At 36.7% G+C, this 19,094-nt stretch overlaps 1 protein-coding gene across 3 annotated transcripts in view; it reads left to right on the top strand.

Moving 5' to 3' along the window:
- Positions 1-19,094, top strand: part of MPC2 (mitochondrial pyruvate carrier 2) — a 30,603-nt gene that overhangs the window by 5,882 nt on the left and 5,627 nt on the right. For all 3 annotated transcript variants that reach the window (XM_005896966.3, XM_070366907.1, XM_005896965.3), the window contains one exon: positions 12,453-12,493. In XM_005896966.3, coding sequence (XP_005897028.1) covers positions 12,453-12,493 — 41 coding nt within the window. The remainder of the gene's footprint in view (positions 1-12,452; positions 12,494-19,094) is intronic.

Here is a 19,094-nt window from a genome sequence, read left to right as displayed (position 1 = left end):
AAGGGTGTATGCTCACGTATTTTTTAAACTGATGGGGCAGTATGTTCAAAAGAAGTTAGGAAAGGACTAACTTTCCTAACTCTCTGGTGGTCCAGTGGTTAAGAATCCACCTGCCAATGCAAGGGACACAAGTTCAGTCCTTGCTCCAGGAAGATCCCACATGCCTTGGAATAACTAAACCCATGCACCACACCTACTCTAGAGCTCTAGAGCCTGTGTTCCGCAACTAGAGAGTAGCCCCCGCTCACCTCAGCTGGAGAAAGCTGCATGCAGCGAAGACCCAGTGCAGCCATAAATAAATAAATATGTAAAAATTTAAAAAAAAAGTTAGGAGACCACAGCTCTAAAGAGTTAAACCTTAGAAATTACCTGGTTAGGACTCTGCACTTTCACTGCTATGGCCCAGGTTCAGTCCCTGCTTGGGGAACTAAGATCCCACAAGTGGTGAGGTGCAGCCAAAAAAAAAAAGTTATATCTCAATAAAACTGGGGAAAAATTAAATGAGAAATAAATAAATAATATAAATAAATAAAAACTATCCTTCAATTAAGTCAGCATAGAAAATAACTATCTTAACCATACAATTTTTGCTTACTATAGCTTTGCTTATAATGAGTTATATTTTGGCTCAAGTGAAAGAACTTTTGGAAAAATATTTCTGCAAAATGTGTTGCTGTGTTTAGCTTACTACTGCTAAGAATATTCTCTACATTGCATGATGTTCTGTCTGTGAAGGCTGATGAGATAAGTTACGTTAAGGTGTTCACAACAGGAATATTTGCATTTTTCCTAGACCAGAGAATTAGTTTTTCCTTTCTATCTTATAGACCTAGAGAATATCTTTAAAATAAAAACATACTAAGTGAACTATTATTAGCAATGTTTAGTATATATTATGATTAAATATACAGTAAATATATAACTATACACATATTATTTATTATAGTATTAACTTCTATTAGCTTAAAATTAAGGAATGAGAACCAAAAGGGAAAGTTAGGACTTCAGATATTTGGGTTATTGATGTCAAATAGAATATCTTTAAACTAGTTAGCTCCAATAAAGTTGAATTATTTAATATTTATTGAGGGCCTACTGTATATTGGATACTGTTTTAGCATTTGAGTTATTTTAATGAATAAAATAAAAATCCCTGGCCACAGAGATTTTGTTTTCTCAGAAGAGATCATAAAAGTAATACAATCCTTGCTGTAATTGTTAGTTTGACACTTAACGTAACTGATTTTAAACTAATTTTAAGAAGTTAAGATTGTTTATGCCTCATCTAATTTGATTCATTAGATATACTAAAGGAGAAGCAAGCCCTTGGAGAAGCTATAAATAGTTTGTTATATACATGTTACTATTTATAAAATAGATAACCAACTGTATAGCACAGGGAACTATACTCAATATTTTGTAATAACCTATAAGGGAAAACAATCTGAAAAAGTGTTTGCATATATATATATATAAATCACTGAATCATTTTGCTGTACACCTGAAATTAACACAACATTATAAATCAACTACACATCAATAAAAGTTTATTATTTCTAAGACAGATAATATTAATTTTGGCTGTAAAAGATGGAAATATGTTTAAAGTATGGTATGGCATAGTAGAAAGACGACTGGGGTCAAAGAAGCCTGTATTCTGATTCTTACTCTATCTGGAACTATCTGAATATGAGACAAATTAACTTTGAAGAAGTGCCTTTTCTTTTTCATCTATAAGAGTGTTTGTATTTTCTTTAATGTCCTCTCCAGCTGTAACAGTTTACAATTTGGTATTTCTGCTGTGACTTTTCTTAGTTTTAGAGGCTTCAGGAAACTCAGATTTCATCAGGGAAGACTGTATAATTATTGTTAGGTTAGGTTTTAGGGAATTAATTTTTACCTTGCTGTGCTATGTATTTTATATAAGTAATTTTATAGCAACCCTAAAATGCATATTACCTATCATAGCTAGTCACTTCACCTGTTATTTTCTTTGGTATTTTCATCAAAGCCTGTTTTCATTCAGCATTTTAAAAATCATTATTCACCCATGATGTTCTGGGTACTAGTTCAGTAAGCTCTTTCCAAGGCCTTACAGAAGATAGAAAGATTGCTTGACTCTGAAATGGTAGCCCCATCATATTCTCCATGTGAAATCAGAACTAGCTTTAGTACAAATAAAAATGAGTAATTTTTGACAGTTAGTATCTGTGTCAAAGAATAATAACCTGTATGAATTCTAAGAATTTGTAAGTAGCTGGTTCCATGATAGCAAAAAGGTGGACTTGATTGATACAAGGAACTTCAGAGGAAAGTTCAGGGATGTTGAAAGCAATAAACTGTAAAGAAATTGTATGAAAGGATTTAGGTGGGGTAGTAGACGGCTTTCAATAAGAATTTTATTTTCAACATTGGGAGCACCTCTATTCAGTATTTGTATATGTGTATATTTGCATGTGTGTAAAAGTTACTTATTCTGTTCCTGGAAGGAAATCTTTCCCTAGGAAGAGAATTATACAGTAAATGACATTCTTTCTGGGTAGAATTTATGAAGTATTTCATTGGCAGAAATTCCTCTCACATAAGGAAATTAGGAAATAAAATTATCAATATGTCATTGTTTTATTAACAAGTTCATCAAGTCAACTAGATTTGTTAATTTGTTTGAAAATATATGTCTCTTACATATTTGGTTGTATTATTCTCTTGCAGAATTCCTCAAATTCTTCCATAAAAATTTGAACTTTAAAGAACATAAGTTTCACTTTAAAAATCAGACAAACATTTAACAACACAAGAGAACATGACCATTATATTATTCTTTGTAATTTTTTTGTTATGCTTAAAAATAGTTCATAGTTTTACAGTAAATCTTTGTTGCGGCTCTAATTTATGTATAATAGTTTGTATCTGTTAATCCTATACTCCTAATTTGTCCCTCCCCACCTTCCTTTTCCCCTTTTGTAACTATACATTTGTTTTACATTACAGTTCATAGTTTTAAGTAGTCAGCATTTGACATCTTTTTCAACTTCCAAGAGTGGACTTGTAAGAAACAAGATGAAAATGTGTTGTTAGTTAATTGTTTGTCTAAAAGAATGTACGTTTACATCTGATGGGAATACATTTTTCTCATCTTGGACTTCAGGTTAAATTTCTTAAGAGCTGCTTTTTATTCAGTATATTTTCAGCAATTTAAAATTTCTGCCTAATTAAGCTTTTTCATTCATCATAATGATTGTTAGCTAGATACTCTAGTTATGCTTATCTTGATGTTAAGGTATTATAATCACTTTCGGTATCATGATTATTTAATGACTTTATTATTTTAATGCTCTTCAGTGAGAACAGCTGTGTCATTGTAGAACATAAACCAGTTTTTCCCAGATCTAGGAAAGATAGTGTAACATTGTATTCTCACTGTTTGGGTGGTACCTGTTTGCAAAACATTTTTGTCTAAGCTTCATGTTTTAGGTAAATAGCAAGGACCTATTGTATGCTTCAAGGACCAACTGTGAAAGTGAAAGTTGCTCAGTTGTGTCCGACCACAAAGTCCATGGAATTCTCCAGGCCAGAATACTGGAGTGGGTAGCCTTTCCCTTCCCCAGATCCCAACCCAAGGATCGAACCCAAGTCTCTCACACTGCAGGCGGATTCTTTACTAGCTGAGCCACCAGGGAAGCAAAGCTTTCACTTTCACATATTCAACATCTTGTAATAACCTATAATGGAAAAGAATCTGAAAAAGAAAAAAATTTTATATATATATATACATTTATATATGTATAACTGAATCACTTTGCTGTACACCTGTAACTAACACAACATTGTAAATCAACCATACTTCAATAAAAAAAATTGTTTTAACTTGTTTCATGTTTTAAATGTCAAAATCAGTTGGGATGTTTCCTCATTACTATTTTCATTATTGATTGACTGCTGTTTTTAAGAAAATAGCCTCTATACCTAAATTAATACATGTCTACATTTATTTGACTTCTTTACTTTTAAGGTAGAAAATGACTACTTAAAAGTGGAAGGATATGGAGAAGGAAATGGCAACCTACTTCAGTATTTTTGCCTGGAGAATCCCCATGGACAGAGGAGCCTGGAAGGCTACAGTCCATGGGGTCGCAAAGACTCAGACACAACTGAGCGACTAAGCACACAGTTAATAAAAATGAATGGTATTTAGTGAAAAAAAAAAAAGTGGAAGGATGAAGTAAAATAAGTTTTCTTTAAAAATTTTTGTTTACTTATTGTATGATCATGGGTATTGCTATTCCCCCCCCCTTTTTTAAACAATGAAGAAAACACTACTTGTTGTTTGCACTTACACATCTCTAATTATTTGTGTCAGTTGTCAGCATCCTCTGACATTTCAGAAAAATTAGAAATTTAGAATGTCTTATTATTACAATATATATATGCTACTGATGTTTTTAAATTCAGTGCTTAGCTGTCGTTAAACTAATTTAGGCTTTGTTTTGTAGTTTAAAAGTATTCCCTAAATAAAATACTTAAACTTCTTTTGACCTTTGTTCTAGCAACCATAATTTACTGTTTGACGTTTTTGTTTAGTTTGGTTATGTGGGAGAAAGGCAGTTGATATTTTAAAACTACCACCAAGTACAGGGCAGTTGAGTAAATCAGTTACCAGGCAAAGCTACAGAAAAGCTTGACTGTTCATTAACCCTGAAGGGTCAACCATTTCAGCTCGTAAAGAAACTAGAACCCTAGAGGAAACAGTTTTTGGGGTAACAGAAGAGGAAGCATCAGTTTTGAAACAGAAGAATGGAGTCTGTTTGGGAATCCAAAGCCAGAGACTAAGACAGTGTATTGGCTTATCCTTGAGTGATGAAGCAAGCTTCATGCAGGGATAAAAAATAAACTTGGTAATTGATACTGCATATGACCCTGAGACTTTGTATACGACAAAGGAAAATAAACCAAGTGTGATGATAGGAATCTCAGAAAGTCAAGCTAAATAAAGTAACCAGAGAGTTTGAAAAGATTGACTTATAGGATTAGCACATTATGGCATCAGACTCGTGGAAAGAATTTTCAAGAGCCAAAAAGGGGAGTCTCATGGTGTAACAGTAGAGTAACTAATGAGTCAAAGTCTAGTACAGCCCTGATGTAAAGAGAACCTGGTGTCCTGAAGTTCATCCTTGAAGATGCAGCAGTATCAAGGCAAATACTCAAATTTCCTAAAATTTGAATATCTTTGATTAGCATCTCTCCTGGATATGGTTCATCTAGTTCAATTCTGTTCAAAAATATTATTTGTCTAGGAAAACTAAGAAACAGGTTTTAACTTCAGGTCTTTATCTAATTAAAGTAATAGATGCATAAACAGTTCAGTTTAATTGTTATGTGCAGAAAACAATAGAAGAATAGACAGGCTGCTGCTTTGGGAGTTCAGAGAAGGGGCATTTAATCTACTCCTTGAGGAGATGGAAGATGAGTTTTAGAAGGATATTGGAGTTAGCCAGATGAAGACAAGGCCAACTATTGGGAGGAGACTGTATGAGCTAAGATTTAGAGCCATGAAACTAGTTGCATATTTGCCTAGCTCGTCAGTCCACCTAGACCAAGGTTTCCTAACCTTGCACAATAGGTATTTTGGGGGCTGGATTATTGTTGTAGGGGGTTGTCCTTTGCATTGTGAATGTCTCCTGAGGAGCAAAATCACCTCTGGTTGAAAACTAGTGTCCTGGGCTAAAATTTAATTAACTTAGGCTTCCCTGGTGGCTCAGGAGTAAAGAATCTGCCTACCAATGCAGGAGATGTGGGCTCAAGCCCTGGGTTGAGAAGATTCCCTGGAGAAGGAAATAGTAGCCCATTCCAGTATTCTTGCCCAGGAAATCCCATGGACAGAGGAGCCTGGCGGCTACAGTCCATGGGGTCGCAAAGAGTCAGACACGAGTTAACGACTAAACAACAAGTTAGGATTAGGAATTTATATTTTGAAACTCGATGTCTTCATGTTTTCTATCCTTTAAACATTTCTTTCAAAATGCCAACCTAATCTACTAAAGGTTTCCATATTTTGTTCAAATATTTAGAAGAGGGAATCATGTGCCAGAGTTCTAGAAGTGTAATAGTGCCTGTGATCAGAACAGTACAAAATTTAGGACACTGGATTAAAGATTAATAACTCAGGAATTAAATATAGATTTTCACTCAGATATAAGAACATTAAAATTTAGAATTCCTTAATAGTTTTAACTCTCCCAGCAACCATTTCAGTACCATCTAGATTTGCTGTAATTTAAAATATAGAAAACTTACAGTACATAGTCAAACATAAAAATGACTAGCTGTCATATGTATGTAGGAAGATGAATAATTGTTTTGGCCCATAAGGAAAGATAGGGGCTATGCCATGATATCCTAGTGTTCAAAGAATTATTAGTTTAAAGATGGTATCCAGCTCCCTGAAGATTGAGAAAGTAAGATAAATTACAGAGGAACTTTAGGATTAAGTTTAAATGTTCTAGGAGCAAGAGGGGGAGGCCCAATGCCCCTAGCCATCCCAGCTGAGCAGGAAGTAGCCAGAGAGACCTCAACACCCCTATTCCCAAAGAATTGGGCCTCCCATCTCGAAGGGGGGAATGTTAGATAGTTAGAATAGGAAAAAGGAGCCCAAAATGGTGGTGGCTAAAAGACAAAGGAAAAAGCCTGCAAAAATGGAACAAAGGAAAATCCACTGACAGGAGTGAGAACTTCAGGTGAAACAGCCAGGCCCCCTTCTTGGCCAGCCCAATTTGCATAGGGCAGGCTCAAGGCTGGAAGGAGACAAACATATAAAAGGAGGAAGCCAAGAGGGATTGAGGCCTCTCCTTTTGGGTCAGCCCGCCCTCAGGCCTAGAGAGCGTACTATCCTTTGCTTGCCAATAAAACTGAGTTATAACTGGAAAAAAATATAAAAATGTTCTAGGGTTTCAATAAGTGCTGGGAGCCGGCATATTGCATATTGAGTGCATATTGCATATTGAGTGCAGCACTTTCCACAGCATCATCTTTCAGGATCTGGAATAGCTCAACTAGAATTCTATCACTGCCGGGAGCCAGCGTGAGGAGCCCCACCCATGATAAAGGTCATGAGGAAGGAGGCTCGGCATACGCAAAGGCGGGATCGAGCCTCAAGAGTCCCCCTGGAAATTCTCGAGCATCTACCCCCAAAACCAGAGTCTGCCTACTTTCTGCTTTGTGCTTTTACCTACACCTCTGACTTTATGGGGGGCTGTCCCCCCACTACCTCTCTCTGAAAAAAGAGTTAGCTTACAGCTCCAGTTAATAGTTCCTGGGTGTGACAGTGTTTCAACCTACAAACTCCTTTGGAAATCCTCTAGCCTGCCTGTGATTGTTCAGAGCCTCCCGACTGTGACAGGCAGGAGATGTTCTAAACTGTCTAAACACAGATTCCTTTGAGTAGTTAAAAGATTGATTAGAAATTGTATTGGTGAAGGGTTTTTCACTTATTGAGCCAATGTTGGCTGCTAAGTCTCCATACTCCTTACCTACTGTGTCCTTGGCAGTGTTTTGATTGATATAATGGGTGTATAGAAATGTAAGTAGTAGTCTCAAGTTTGTAACCTTGGACCCTTGAGTTAATTCTTTTCTTGATTGAGCCCACCTCACCTTTGCCCTATAGGAATGCAGCTTTGTCCAATGCTTTTTTGGAGGCTGGTGCCTGACTTTGGAATAATCACCTTTAGAGAAAAATAAGTTTCTTAAAATGTTAACAGGCCTCCTGGCCAGAAGATGATGTAATTCACCTGAACTTTTGCATATGATAAGTTTGAAAGCCTGGCTTTGATTAGGACCAGGAACTGCTGTCCTTGCATGACTCCACCCCTTCCCCCAGTATCCTCTATGCACAACTTAAGGTATAAAAACTACTTTGGAAAATAAAGTGCGGGCCTTGTTCACTGAAACTTGGTCTCCCTATGTCACTCTCTCTCTCAAATTCTGGCTGAGTCTCCATCTGGAGCGCGGAACCCACCATGCTTACTAATTATGCCTGGGCTTCTAAGATCCGACCGGGGAGGCCTCAGTGTCTCCTCTCCTTCGGGAGAACGGAAGGACGCCTGCGGCCTACGTAAGTGGTGCAAACTTCTTGTCTTGAAGTTTTATTGGTCTCCCGCGTAAACCAAGCTACTCTGCCTCTTTTGTCCACTGAATTTCCTCACTGAGCTATCCTCATTCTATTACTCTTTATATCTTTGATAAATATTTAAATAAATAGGTCGCCTATGCCGTCTCTCCTTCGAATACCCTGGATCAGCCGGGGCTGGACCCCGGCAAATAAGCTTACTTAGAAACTCGTATGTATAAGCCAGATTTATCAATATAAGTAAATACACAGCTAATTAGATTATTCGTAAAATATTAGTAATAATACATTCAGAAAACGAAGATCACGGCATCTGGTCCCATCACTTCATGGGAAGTAGATGGGGAAAGAGTGTCCGACTTTATTTTTGGGGGCTCCAAAATCACTGCAGATGGTGATTGCAGCCATGAATTTAAAAGACAATTACTCCTGGGAAGGAAAGTTATGACCAACCTAGATAGTATATTAAAAAGCAGAGACATTACTTTGCCAGCAAAAGTCCATCTAGTCAAGGCTATGGTTTTTCCAGTGGTCATGTATGGATATGAGAGTTGTACTGTGAAGAAAGCTGAGTGCCAAAGAATTGATGCTTTTGAACTGTGGTGTTGGAGAAGACTCTTGAGAGTCCCTTGGAGTGCAAGGAGATCCAACCAGTTCATCCTAAAGGAGATCAGTCCTGGTTGTTCATTGGAAGGACTGATGTTGAAGCTGAAGCTCCAATACTTTGGCCACCTGATGTGAAGAGCTGACTCATTGGAAAAGACCCTGATGTTGGGAAGGGTTGAAGGCAGGAGGAGAAGGGGACGACAGAGGATGAGATGGCTGAATGGCATCACCGACTCGATGGACATGAGTTTGGGTTGTCTCCAGGAGTTGGTGATGGACAGGGAGGCCTGGAGTGCTGCGATTCATGGGGTCGCAAAGAATTGGACACGACTGAGCGACTGAACTGAACTGAACTGAATAGTACATCTGATTTTTAAATCTCATTGTATTTTAAATCACATTGAACAATGTGAATTAGTTTGAAAGGGCTACAAAAATATACCAATGATATGTTGAATAGTGGCACAGTCCAAACTGTAACATTACAATCACTTAATATTGATAAAGGTGAGCAAAGGTTTATACTGTTTGATACTTTCTTAGAACTAATTAATAAGCAAAAGTTACACAAGGATCAGATATCATTTTTTATATTTTTCAAATTTCTCTCCTTATTGTTAACATTAACCAACTACTTTTGATAGTAATTCAGCCAAAATGCACCCCAAAAAGGAGTATTATCACTGCTTTAATTTTCACTTTTGAGTGGTGGTATTTGGCACCCCACTCCAGTACTCTTGCCTGGAAAATCCCATGGGCAGAGGAGCCTGGTAGGCTTCAGTCCATGGGGTCGCGAAGAGTCGGACATGACTGAGCGACTTCGCTTTTCATTTTCATGCATTGGAGAAGGAAGTGGCAACCCACTCCAGTGTTCTTGCTTGGAGAATCCCAGGGACGGAGGAGCCTGGTGGGCTGTCATCTCTGGGGTCCCACAGAGTCGGACACGACTGAAGCGACTTCGCAACAGCAATATAACTGAAACTAGAGTGGTTTTGATGAAAAACACTTTAAAATTGTTTCCCTTAAATGTTTTTTATACAGCTTACAGATATGATTTTACTTAACCTGCCTGTGCTTAACTTATTAAAAGCCAGCACTGTCTGATTTGCCAATGTATCCTTATTGCCTAGGAGACTATAAAGCATGAAGTAATTACTATGAGTGAATGAATGAATGATCTCTGCAACAAATTAAAGCCACAACTGCAACTAAATCTTAACTTAAATCCCTGCATTTTCTTTTTTTTTAGCTCTGTGCTTTTTCAGTTTCATTATCTGTTATTTTTAAATAATAGGTTTAATTCAATTTTATCTTTTAAATGTTATTTATGTATGTGATTGGAAACATTTCTTTATTAATGGCAGTGAATATTCACCTTGTTGTTGTTATTCAGTCGCTCAGTCGTGTCTGACTCTTTGTGACCACACCAGTCTTGTCTGTCCTTCACCATCTCCTGGAACTTCTTCAAACTCATGTCCATCGAGTCGGTGATGCCATCCAGCCATCTCATCCTCTGTTGTCCCCTTCTCCTCCTGCCTTCAATCTTTCCCAGCATCAGGGTCTTTTCCAATGAGTCAGTTCTTTGCATCAGGTGCCCAAAGTATTAGAGCTTCAGCATCAGCCCTTGTAGGAATATTCAGGGTTGATTTCCTTTAGGATTGACTGATGTGATCTCCTTGCTGTCCACAGGGCTCTCAAGAGTTCTCCAGCACCACAATTTGAAAGCATCAATTCTTCGGTGTTCAGCCTTCTTTATGGTCCTACACTCACATCCATAGCTGACTACTAGAAAAACCATAGCTTTGACTGTGTGGACCTTTGTGGCAAAGTAATGTCTCTGCTTTTGAATGCACTGTCTAGGTTTGTCATAGCTTTTCTACAAGAAGTGTCTTTTGATTTCATGGCTCCAGTCACTGTCTACAGTGATTTTGGAGCCCAAAAAAAACAAAGTCTGTCACTGTTTCCATTGTTTCCCCATCTATTTGCCATGAAGGGATAGGACCAGATACAATGATCTTATTTTTTTGAACGTTGAAATTTAAACCAGCTTTTAGACTCTCCTCTTTCACCTTCATTAAGAAGCTCCTTAGTTCCTCTTTGCTTTCTGCCATGAGAGTAGTGGCATCTTCATATCTGAGGTTATTGATGTTTCTCTCAGCAATCTTAATTCCAGCTTGTGCTTCATCTAACCCGGCATTTTGCATGTTGTCTCTGCATATAAGTTAAATAATCAGGGTAACAATATACAGCCTTGACGTATTCGTTTTCCAGTTTTGAAGCAGTCTGTTGTTCGAAGTCCGGTTCTAACTGTTGCTTCTTGACCTGCATATAGGTTTCTCAGGAGGCAGGTGAAGTGGTCTGGTATTCCTGTGCTCACCTACTAGGGGTAAAATTGGAAAAAAAAAAAACATCTTTACCTGATAGTGCTATTGAGAAATATTACTAGAGTAGATGAAGAGAAATAAATGTGTTACATTGGGTGATTATGCTCTTTTAGATGTGATTTATTTATTTTTACAAAGTAAAGTGGAATATTAAGGTAGAAATAATAATGAATATAATTAGACTTTTTACATTTTGAATTGGCTTAAAAATCTCATGTGAAATTATGTTAAGAAATAAGTGTCTTTTGTTGATCCAGTGTGTAGAGAACATATATACCGTATTAAGTGCTGTGATGTGTATTGGATTTAGCTTTTGATTTACCATGGACAAATCTGTTTTTTTACTGTCACTGTATGCCCTGAAAGGTTAAAAGAGATGTGTGATTTGGAAGAGTAAGAACTTATGTTATTGGTTATTGGTCAAAGAGCACAAGTTTGAGAGTTAGAACATTTAGTTTCTAATTACAATGCTGGGCTTACTACCCACATGACTTGAGTAGGTCATGGAACTCTTCTGAGCCTTATTGGTAAAAACGAAGGATGATCTGTGAGTTTACTTCCAGCTCTGAAACAAATTGCTTATTTGTTTCTGAAATTCACAGTGCTTCTCAAATTCCAGGTTATCTGGAAAACCAGAGTTGTTTTTCAAAATACCGTCACTATTTTGAAATTCAAATATATTCAAAATATTGACAGTATTTCAAAAATACTGTCAACATTTATTGAACATTTTGCATGAGGTGGATCAGTACCAGGATAACTAAAACAAGGACTTTCCCCTTTCTTGTATGCCCTTTAAAGTTAGGTTAAATTAATTTTAGGTTAGGTTCATTAATTTTTTACTAGGAAAAATAGAATTTTGTAAGAAGTTTTACTAGAATACATGTGGTGACATCATTTATAATAATAAATATTAATAGAATTAGTAAATATATACATATATATATCTACTGAGGTTTACATCACAAAAATTCCATAATTTATCATTTCCTCAAATTGAAGATTATCCTTAAATAAAATGATAAATAAAGTTGCATGTTCAAAGCAAAATACACTGAGAATAGTTTTCAAAACTACCTCTATTATACTTTAGCTAATTTTGATAGTTCTCAAAAATACAGAGAATTGACAAGGAAATCAAACAACTTGTATGAAAAATTGATACCATGGTGACTCTCTAAATTTTAACTTAAATACAAAGCATGCAGAAAGCACAGTAATAATTATTAGAAATAGATTGATAAATCTTTGAGTTTTTGAAATTTGGTGATAGCTGTTTAAAAGACATATAGAAAATAGTTGGTTACTTGCTAAATTTTTCCTTCTTTTTTTTTTTCCAGGTCCCAGAACAGTATTTTTCTGGGCTCCAATTATGAAATGGGTAAGTCTTAGGTTTTGGCTGATGCTACTGAAAAAGATATTCTTTAAAAGAGCTTATTAATTTGAAGTAACTTTTCTGAAGGATGTACTTTAAATGTTCATGATACGGCTTGAAATAATTTCATGTAAATATTCTCAGATATATCATTTTTACTCTATAAGCATACTACCTACTTGGGGTCTTTTGAACTCCTTAGATAAGGAGCCCTTTGGGGAACTTATTATCATCAAAAAGATTATAATTGTGGGCCCTAAGAACATGAAACTTCATTCTAAAATTTTCTGACTATGTAAAACGTTAAATTGGTTTGAACTCCCCCCTCCCCCTGCCCAAAATTAACCTTTGTTATTAACTTAGTTTGAGAACTTAAGATACTAACACCAAAATAGTGGCAAGGAAAATTAGTCTCAAAAAGCAGAATTTATCCAGGATATATATATATATATATATTAACATTTGGTAAATGATAGAATCTGGAACTTCTGACTCCACAGTAAATGCTTTTATCCTATGCCAGAGTTTCCATTCATAAAGTTCTCATTTAGCTGAAAAGAAGTAATTGTAATGGCTATTAATAACAAGTCATTGATTTTGTGTTGGAAGGGCCAGTTTTGGCTTGATGCAGTGCTTCTCAAAATGTCATCCCCAGACCTGCAACCTTGGCATCATCCAGGAACATGTTAGAAACACAAATTTTCAGGCCCCATTGCAGATTTACTAAATTTGGAACTATGGGGGTGGAGCCCAGTAATTTGTGTTTTAATAATAGGCTCTACAGGTGATTCTGATGACTTTTAAAGTTTGAAAACTACAGGCTTTCTGCTTTTTATTGTAATAAAATGCACATAAATTTCACATCTTAACCTCTTTTTTAGAGTTGAGTATATCACTATTCAACCAATCTCCTGTACTCTTCTTTTAATTTTTTTTTTTAATTGTAGGGTAATTGTTCCTCAGTGTTGTGATCTAGTACTCTTGATCTTGCAGAACTAAAACAATGAACCCATTAAACCATAGCTCTTCATTTCCCTCTTCCCCAGCCCCTGGCAACTAGCATTCTACTTTGTCTGTGAATTTGACTACTCTGGGTATCTTCTATAAATGAAATCATACAGTATTTCAGTATCTGTCTTTTTGTGCCTGGCGTTTTTCACTTAGCATAGTATCCTAAGGTTCATCTGTGTCAGAATTCCCTTCCTTTTAAAGTCTGAATAATATTTCATCGTATGTATGTATCACATTTTGTTTTTTCAGTTTTCTGTTGATAGACACCTGGGTGTCCATACAATATCTGTTCCAGACCCTGCTTTCTGTTCTTTTGTGTATATAACTACAAATAGAATTGTTGGATCATATGGTAATTCTGTGTTTAATCTTTTAAAGAACTGCTTTACTATATTCCACAGTGGCTGCACTGTTTTAAGTTTCCACCAGCAATCACAAGGTTTCCAGTTTCCATTCATCCCTGCCAACACTTGTTACTTTCGTTGTTGTTTTATAATACCCTTTAATACACTTCATTGGGTGTGAAGTGGTGCGTTGTTCTCATGTGCATTTCCCTAATATTATTAGCTGTGCTAAGCATCTTTTGATATGCTTATTGACCATTTTTACATTTTCTTTGGAAAAGTATTTAACCTCTTTGCCCAAGTTTTAATAAAGGTTTTTTTTGTTGTTGGGTTGTAGGATATATTGATTCTTTTAAATGTGTAGTTTTATTTATTTATTTTTTTAATGTGTAGTTTTAAATTGTTAGAACAGTTCAGAAACTCAGTTGTAAATCTAAGTAGTTAAGAATGTTAGAACTGCACATATATATGGAATTTAGAAAGATGGTAATGATAACCCTGTAAGTGAGACAGCAAAAGAGATACAGATGTATAGAAAAGTCTCTTGGATTCTGTGGGAGTAAAAGAGGGGGGGGGATGATTTGGGAGAATGGCATTGAAACATGTATAATATCATATAAGAAACGAATTGCCAGTCCAGGTTCGATGCAGGATACAGGAAGCTTGGGGCTGGTACACTGGGATGACCCAGATGGATGGTATGGGGAGGGAGGTGGGAGGGGGCTTCAGGATTGGGAACACGTGTACACCCGTGGCGGATTCATGTTGATGTATGGCAAAACCAATACAATATTGTAAAGTAAAAATAAAATAAAGGCATATGGAATTGGGAAAAAAATAAATAAATAAAATAAAAATTTAAGAAAAAAGAATGTTAGAACTGGAATTAGCTATCCCTCAATTTTATGGCCTTATGCAAGTTCTATCTGTGCCCTTTTGTCTCACCTATAAAACAGGATTAGAGTAAATTAGTGATTGAGGACTATATTTACAGAGAACTAGGGAGCAGTTCTTTTTTTTAGATTTGTATATTGCAAAAAGGCTCTATCAGTTTAAAAAAGAAATTACAGAATATCAACTTTAATGATTCCGCTCATACTCTAAGCATTTAAAAGCAGTGTAGTATAAAAAAAAAAATACTATAAAAGGTATATTTCCTCTTCTCTCCCGACCAACACTTAAAATTATGTATCTACAAAGTGGAATTAATTTCTGAAATATTGTTTCTAGAAACATTATTTAAACAGTAAGAATGATAAACTAGATAACTAATGAAGATCTACTGTGTAGCAATAGGAACTTTATTCAGTACCTTGTAATGACCTACATGGGAAAAGTATCTAAAAAGAGTGGATATATGTGTATGTATAACTGATTCACTTTGCTGTACACTTGAACTAATACAACATTGTGAATCAACTATACTCCAGTAAAAATTTACCAAAAAAAGTTAAAAGAATGACTTACTGTATTTACAGTAAATTTCGTGAGGGGTCCTCTGATCACAAATTTGCCACAATTTAGATGTTTCTTTATTTTACCAATAGCTTTGGTGGTTCTTTGATCTGATCTATCAGAGTTTTGAAACATTAACAGTATTATATACTCATAAGTGCTTTCTCCACTATCTCCTTTAAAAACATCTATTTTAAGTTCATGTTGACATTCTGCATAGTCTCCTGATGACCTCACAACCATAGAAACTCCTGTGTCTTGTTCTCACATAAGTTCTACCTTAAGAATTTTAGACTGTGCTTCTTTAGATATTTAACTATGGTTGAATCCTTCTTAGCCTTGAAATCAAATAATCATAAAGGTCAAACTGGATAATTCTAAAAAATAATACTACATCAGTTCAGTTCAGTTCAGTTCAGTCGCTCAGTCGTGTCCGACTCTCTGTGACTCCATGAATTGCAGCACACCAGGCCTCCCTGTCCATCACCAACTCCCGGAGTTCACTCAGACTCACGTCGATCGAATCAGTGATGCCATTCAGCCATCTCATCCTCTGTCGTCCCCTTCTCCTCCTGCCCCCAATCCCTCCCAGCATCAGAGTCTTTTCCAATGAGTCAACTCTTCGCATGAGGTGGCCAAAGTACTGGAGTTTCAGCTTTAGCATCATTCCTTCCAAAGAAATCCCAGGGCTGATCTCCTTCAGAATGGACTGGTTGGATCTCCTTGCAGTCCAAGGGACTCTCAAGAGTCTTCTCCAACACCACAGTTCAAAAGCATCAATTCTTCGGCCCTCAGCCTTCTTCACAGTGCAACTCTCACATCCATACATGACCACAGGAAAAACCATAGCCTTGACTAGACGAACCTTTGTTGGCAAAGTAATGTCTCTGCCTTTCAATATGCTATCTAGGTTGGACATAACTTTCCTTCCAAGGAGTAAGCGTCTTTTAGCAGTCACCATCTGCAGTGATTTTGGAGCCCCAAAAAATAAAGTCTGACACTGTTTCCACTGTTTCCCCATCTATTTCCCATGAAGTGATGGGACCAGATGTCATGATCTTCGTTTTCTGAATGTTGAGCTTTAAGCCGACTTTTTCACTCTCCACTTTCACTTTCATCAAGAGGTTTTTTAGTTCCTCTTCACTTTCTGCCATAAGGGTGGTGTCATCTGCATATCTGAGGTTATTGATATTTCTCCTGGCAATCTTGATTCCAGCTTCTGCTTCTTCCAGCCCAGCGTTTCTCATGATGTACTTTGCATAGAAGTTAAATAAGCAGGGTGACAATATACAGCCTTGACGTACTCCTTTTCCTATTTGGAACCAGTCTGTTGTTCCATGTCCAGTTCTAACTGTTGCTTCCTGACCTGCATACAGATTTCTCAAGAGGTAGATCAGGTGGTCTGGTATTCCCATCTCTTTCAGATTTTTCCACAGTTTATTGTGATCCACACAGTCAAAGGCTTTGGCATAGTCAATAAAGCAGAAATAGATGTTTTTCTGGAACTCTCTTGCTTTTTCTATGACCCAGCAGATGTTGGCAATTTGATCTCTGGTTCCTCTGCCTTTTCTAAAACCAGCTTGAACATCAGGAAGTTCACGGTTCACATATTGCTGAAGCCTGGCTTGGAGAATTTTAAGCATTACTTTACTAGCGTGTGAGATGAGTGCAATTGTGTGGTAGTTTGAGCATTCTTTAACTATTTTAACCCTAAGACTACAAACACATATTCATTTATCAATCATTTACTATAATGCCAGGGCTTTGTGTGTGGATCCACTGATTTTGAGTTCCACATCATTTATCATGGAAGAATTATAGCCACAGTGCATCCTGTATAATTTTAGTTTAGTTGTCTTTAAATCAGACCAAGTTTATAGACTTTTTCATAATAGTCTGGTAATAGAAACCTGCTAGATTTCTATGTTTCCCCCTACCAATCTTTTTGTATCTGTCTTGTTTACACCAAATTTGATAGCAAGTTTAACAACTTACCTTTATTCAATCTTTCCAAAGCAATCACTTTAGTTTCATAGAAATAGCAACCCTCTTTTTGTATATCAGCTATTTACCTAGTTCATTAAATTAGATAAATTATATTAAAAAATAAAACTGTTACTGAGTCCAAACTTGCTCTGCTCTGCTCGCTGCACAACAGGCCCGTGAATCCGAGAGATGAGGGACTGAGGCAAGGAAGACTGATTGAGGAGCTGGCTGGCCAAGAAGATGGCAGCCTAATGCCTCAAAATAACCATCTTATCGGGATCTGGATGCCAGGTTCTTTTATAGATCAGAGATGGGGAAGGTGAGGAAGCAAAGTAAAAAGACCATTAATCTTGCCAGTCTCCTGGAATGGCAAGCCTCAGGCAGGGGATGTGTTGATTTCTTCCCTCCTGCCATCTACAGGTGCACAAGGTTCTGAACAAAGGCACTTTATAGTCAGACAGGGGGGCAGGATTCCAAGGCAGGCTGTTCTGTATAATTATAATAACAAAAGCAGCAAAAAGCAAGTCAAAGAAACAGTTCCAACATGGAGTCAGAATTGGCTTCTCTGCAACAAAACGTATAAACATGTCTGAGGAGAACTACAATGACTTGATAAAAATAAAACTGAACTGGTGAGAGCAAAAATGCATGAGTGCAGTACAGAATAATTAGCCCACTACAGTCTATGGAATTCTCCAGGCCAGAATACCGGAGTGGGTAGCCTCCAGGGATCGAACCCAGGTCTCCCACACTGCAGGTGATTCTTTATCAGCTGAACCACAAGGGAAGCCCAAGAATACTGGAGTGGGTAGCCTATCCCTTCTCCAGGGGATCTTCCTGACCCAGGAATCAAACCGGGGTTTCCTGCATTGCAGGCGGATTCTTTACCAACTGAGCAATCAGGGAAGCCCTTTGGCTAACCTGGGGAAACTATTATGTGAAGGTCAATTCAGAGCTTTTTTTTCTTTCTGCTCATAGTCTTTTTGCACAGACTAGGTTATATTTAACTCTGGTGTGGTTATATTTAACTACACCATATTGTGTAGCTAATTTTTCTGTTCTTAGGAATAAGTCAAACTGTTTTAAGATTATCTATGCTGATTTTTAGTATCTAACTACTTGCTTTTCCAGCTGTAACTCCTAACATATGCTAATTCACAGTTTAGACTCTTGAGAACTTTGCTATCTCTTAAGTGTTTGGAATTGGAATATTATATAGTGGTTTTTCATTGTTTTTTACACTCCTCTAAAAGTATTATGTGAATTGTTTTTTTTTTAACTAGAGGAGAAAATATTGCAAGAAAAGAAGGAAAAAAATGTTTTACACTATCTGATGAGTATTTACTCCACCCAGTGGAGATAACCAGGTGCCAGAAAGAATCACACACATTTGAAAACCAGTTTTTAATTGATGGAAGCAGAGAAATAACTTGAATCTGCTAGATGCTAAACTGTCTACATTGGGTTATTTAATACACTGTCTCATATTTAATATTCACCAGAAAAAATCTGAGATGTAAAGATACTGAGGTTCAAAGAACTAAAACTGTTATTAAGTGACGACGGACTCAGGATGTGAGCCCTCAAGTCTAATTTGACTTCAAAACCTAGGCTCTTAAACACTTACATGACCCCCTTTATAAGTCACTTTGGACCTTTCTATAATTGGTACTTGCTTCCTATGTTAGGGAGTAATTTACACAGTCTTTCAGTATACTCCACGCGCTCTCTGACTCTACAGTTCTATTATTTGAGTAAAGTTCATAATAAAGAAGAGGAACATCGACCTTCTAGCCCCTGAGGCTAGAAAT

This window comes from Bos mutus, chromosome 3, assembly GCF_027580195.1.
Source record: "Bos mutus isolate GX-2022 chromosome 3, NWIPB_WYAK_1.1, whole genome shotgun sequence".
Lineage (NCBI taxonomy): Eukaryota > Metazoa > Chordata > Mammalia > Artiodactyla > Bovidae > Bos > Bos mutus.
Note: the sequence above shows the minus strand (reverse complement) of the source record. Positions and strands in the feature narration are given on the sequence as shown.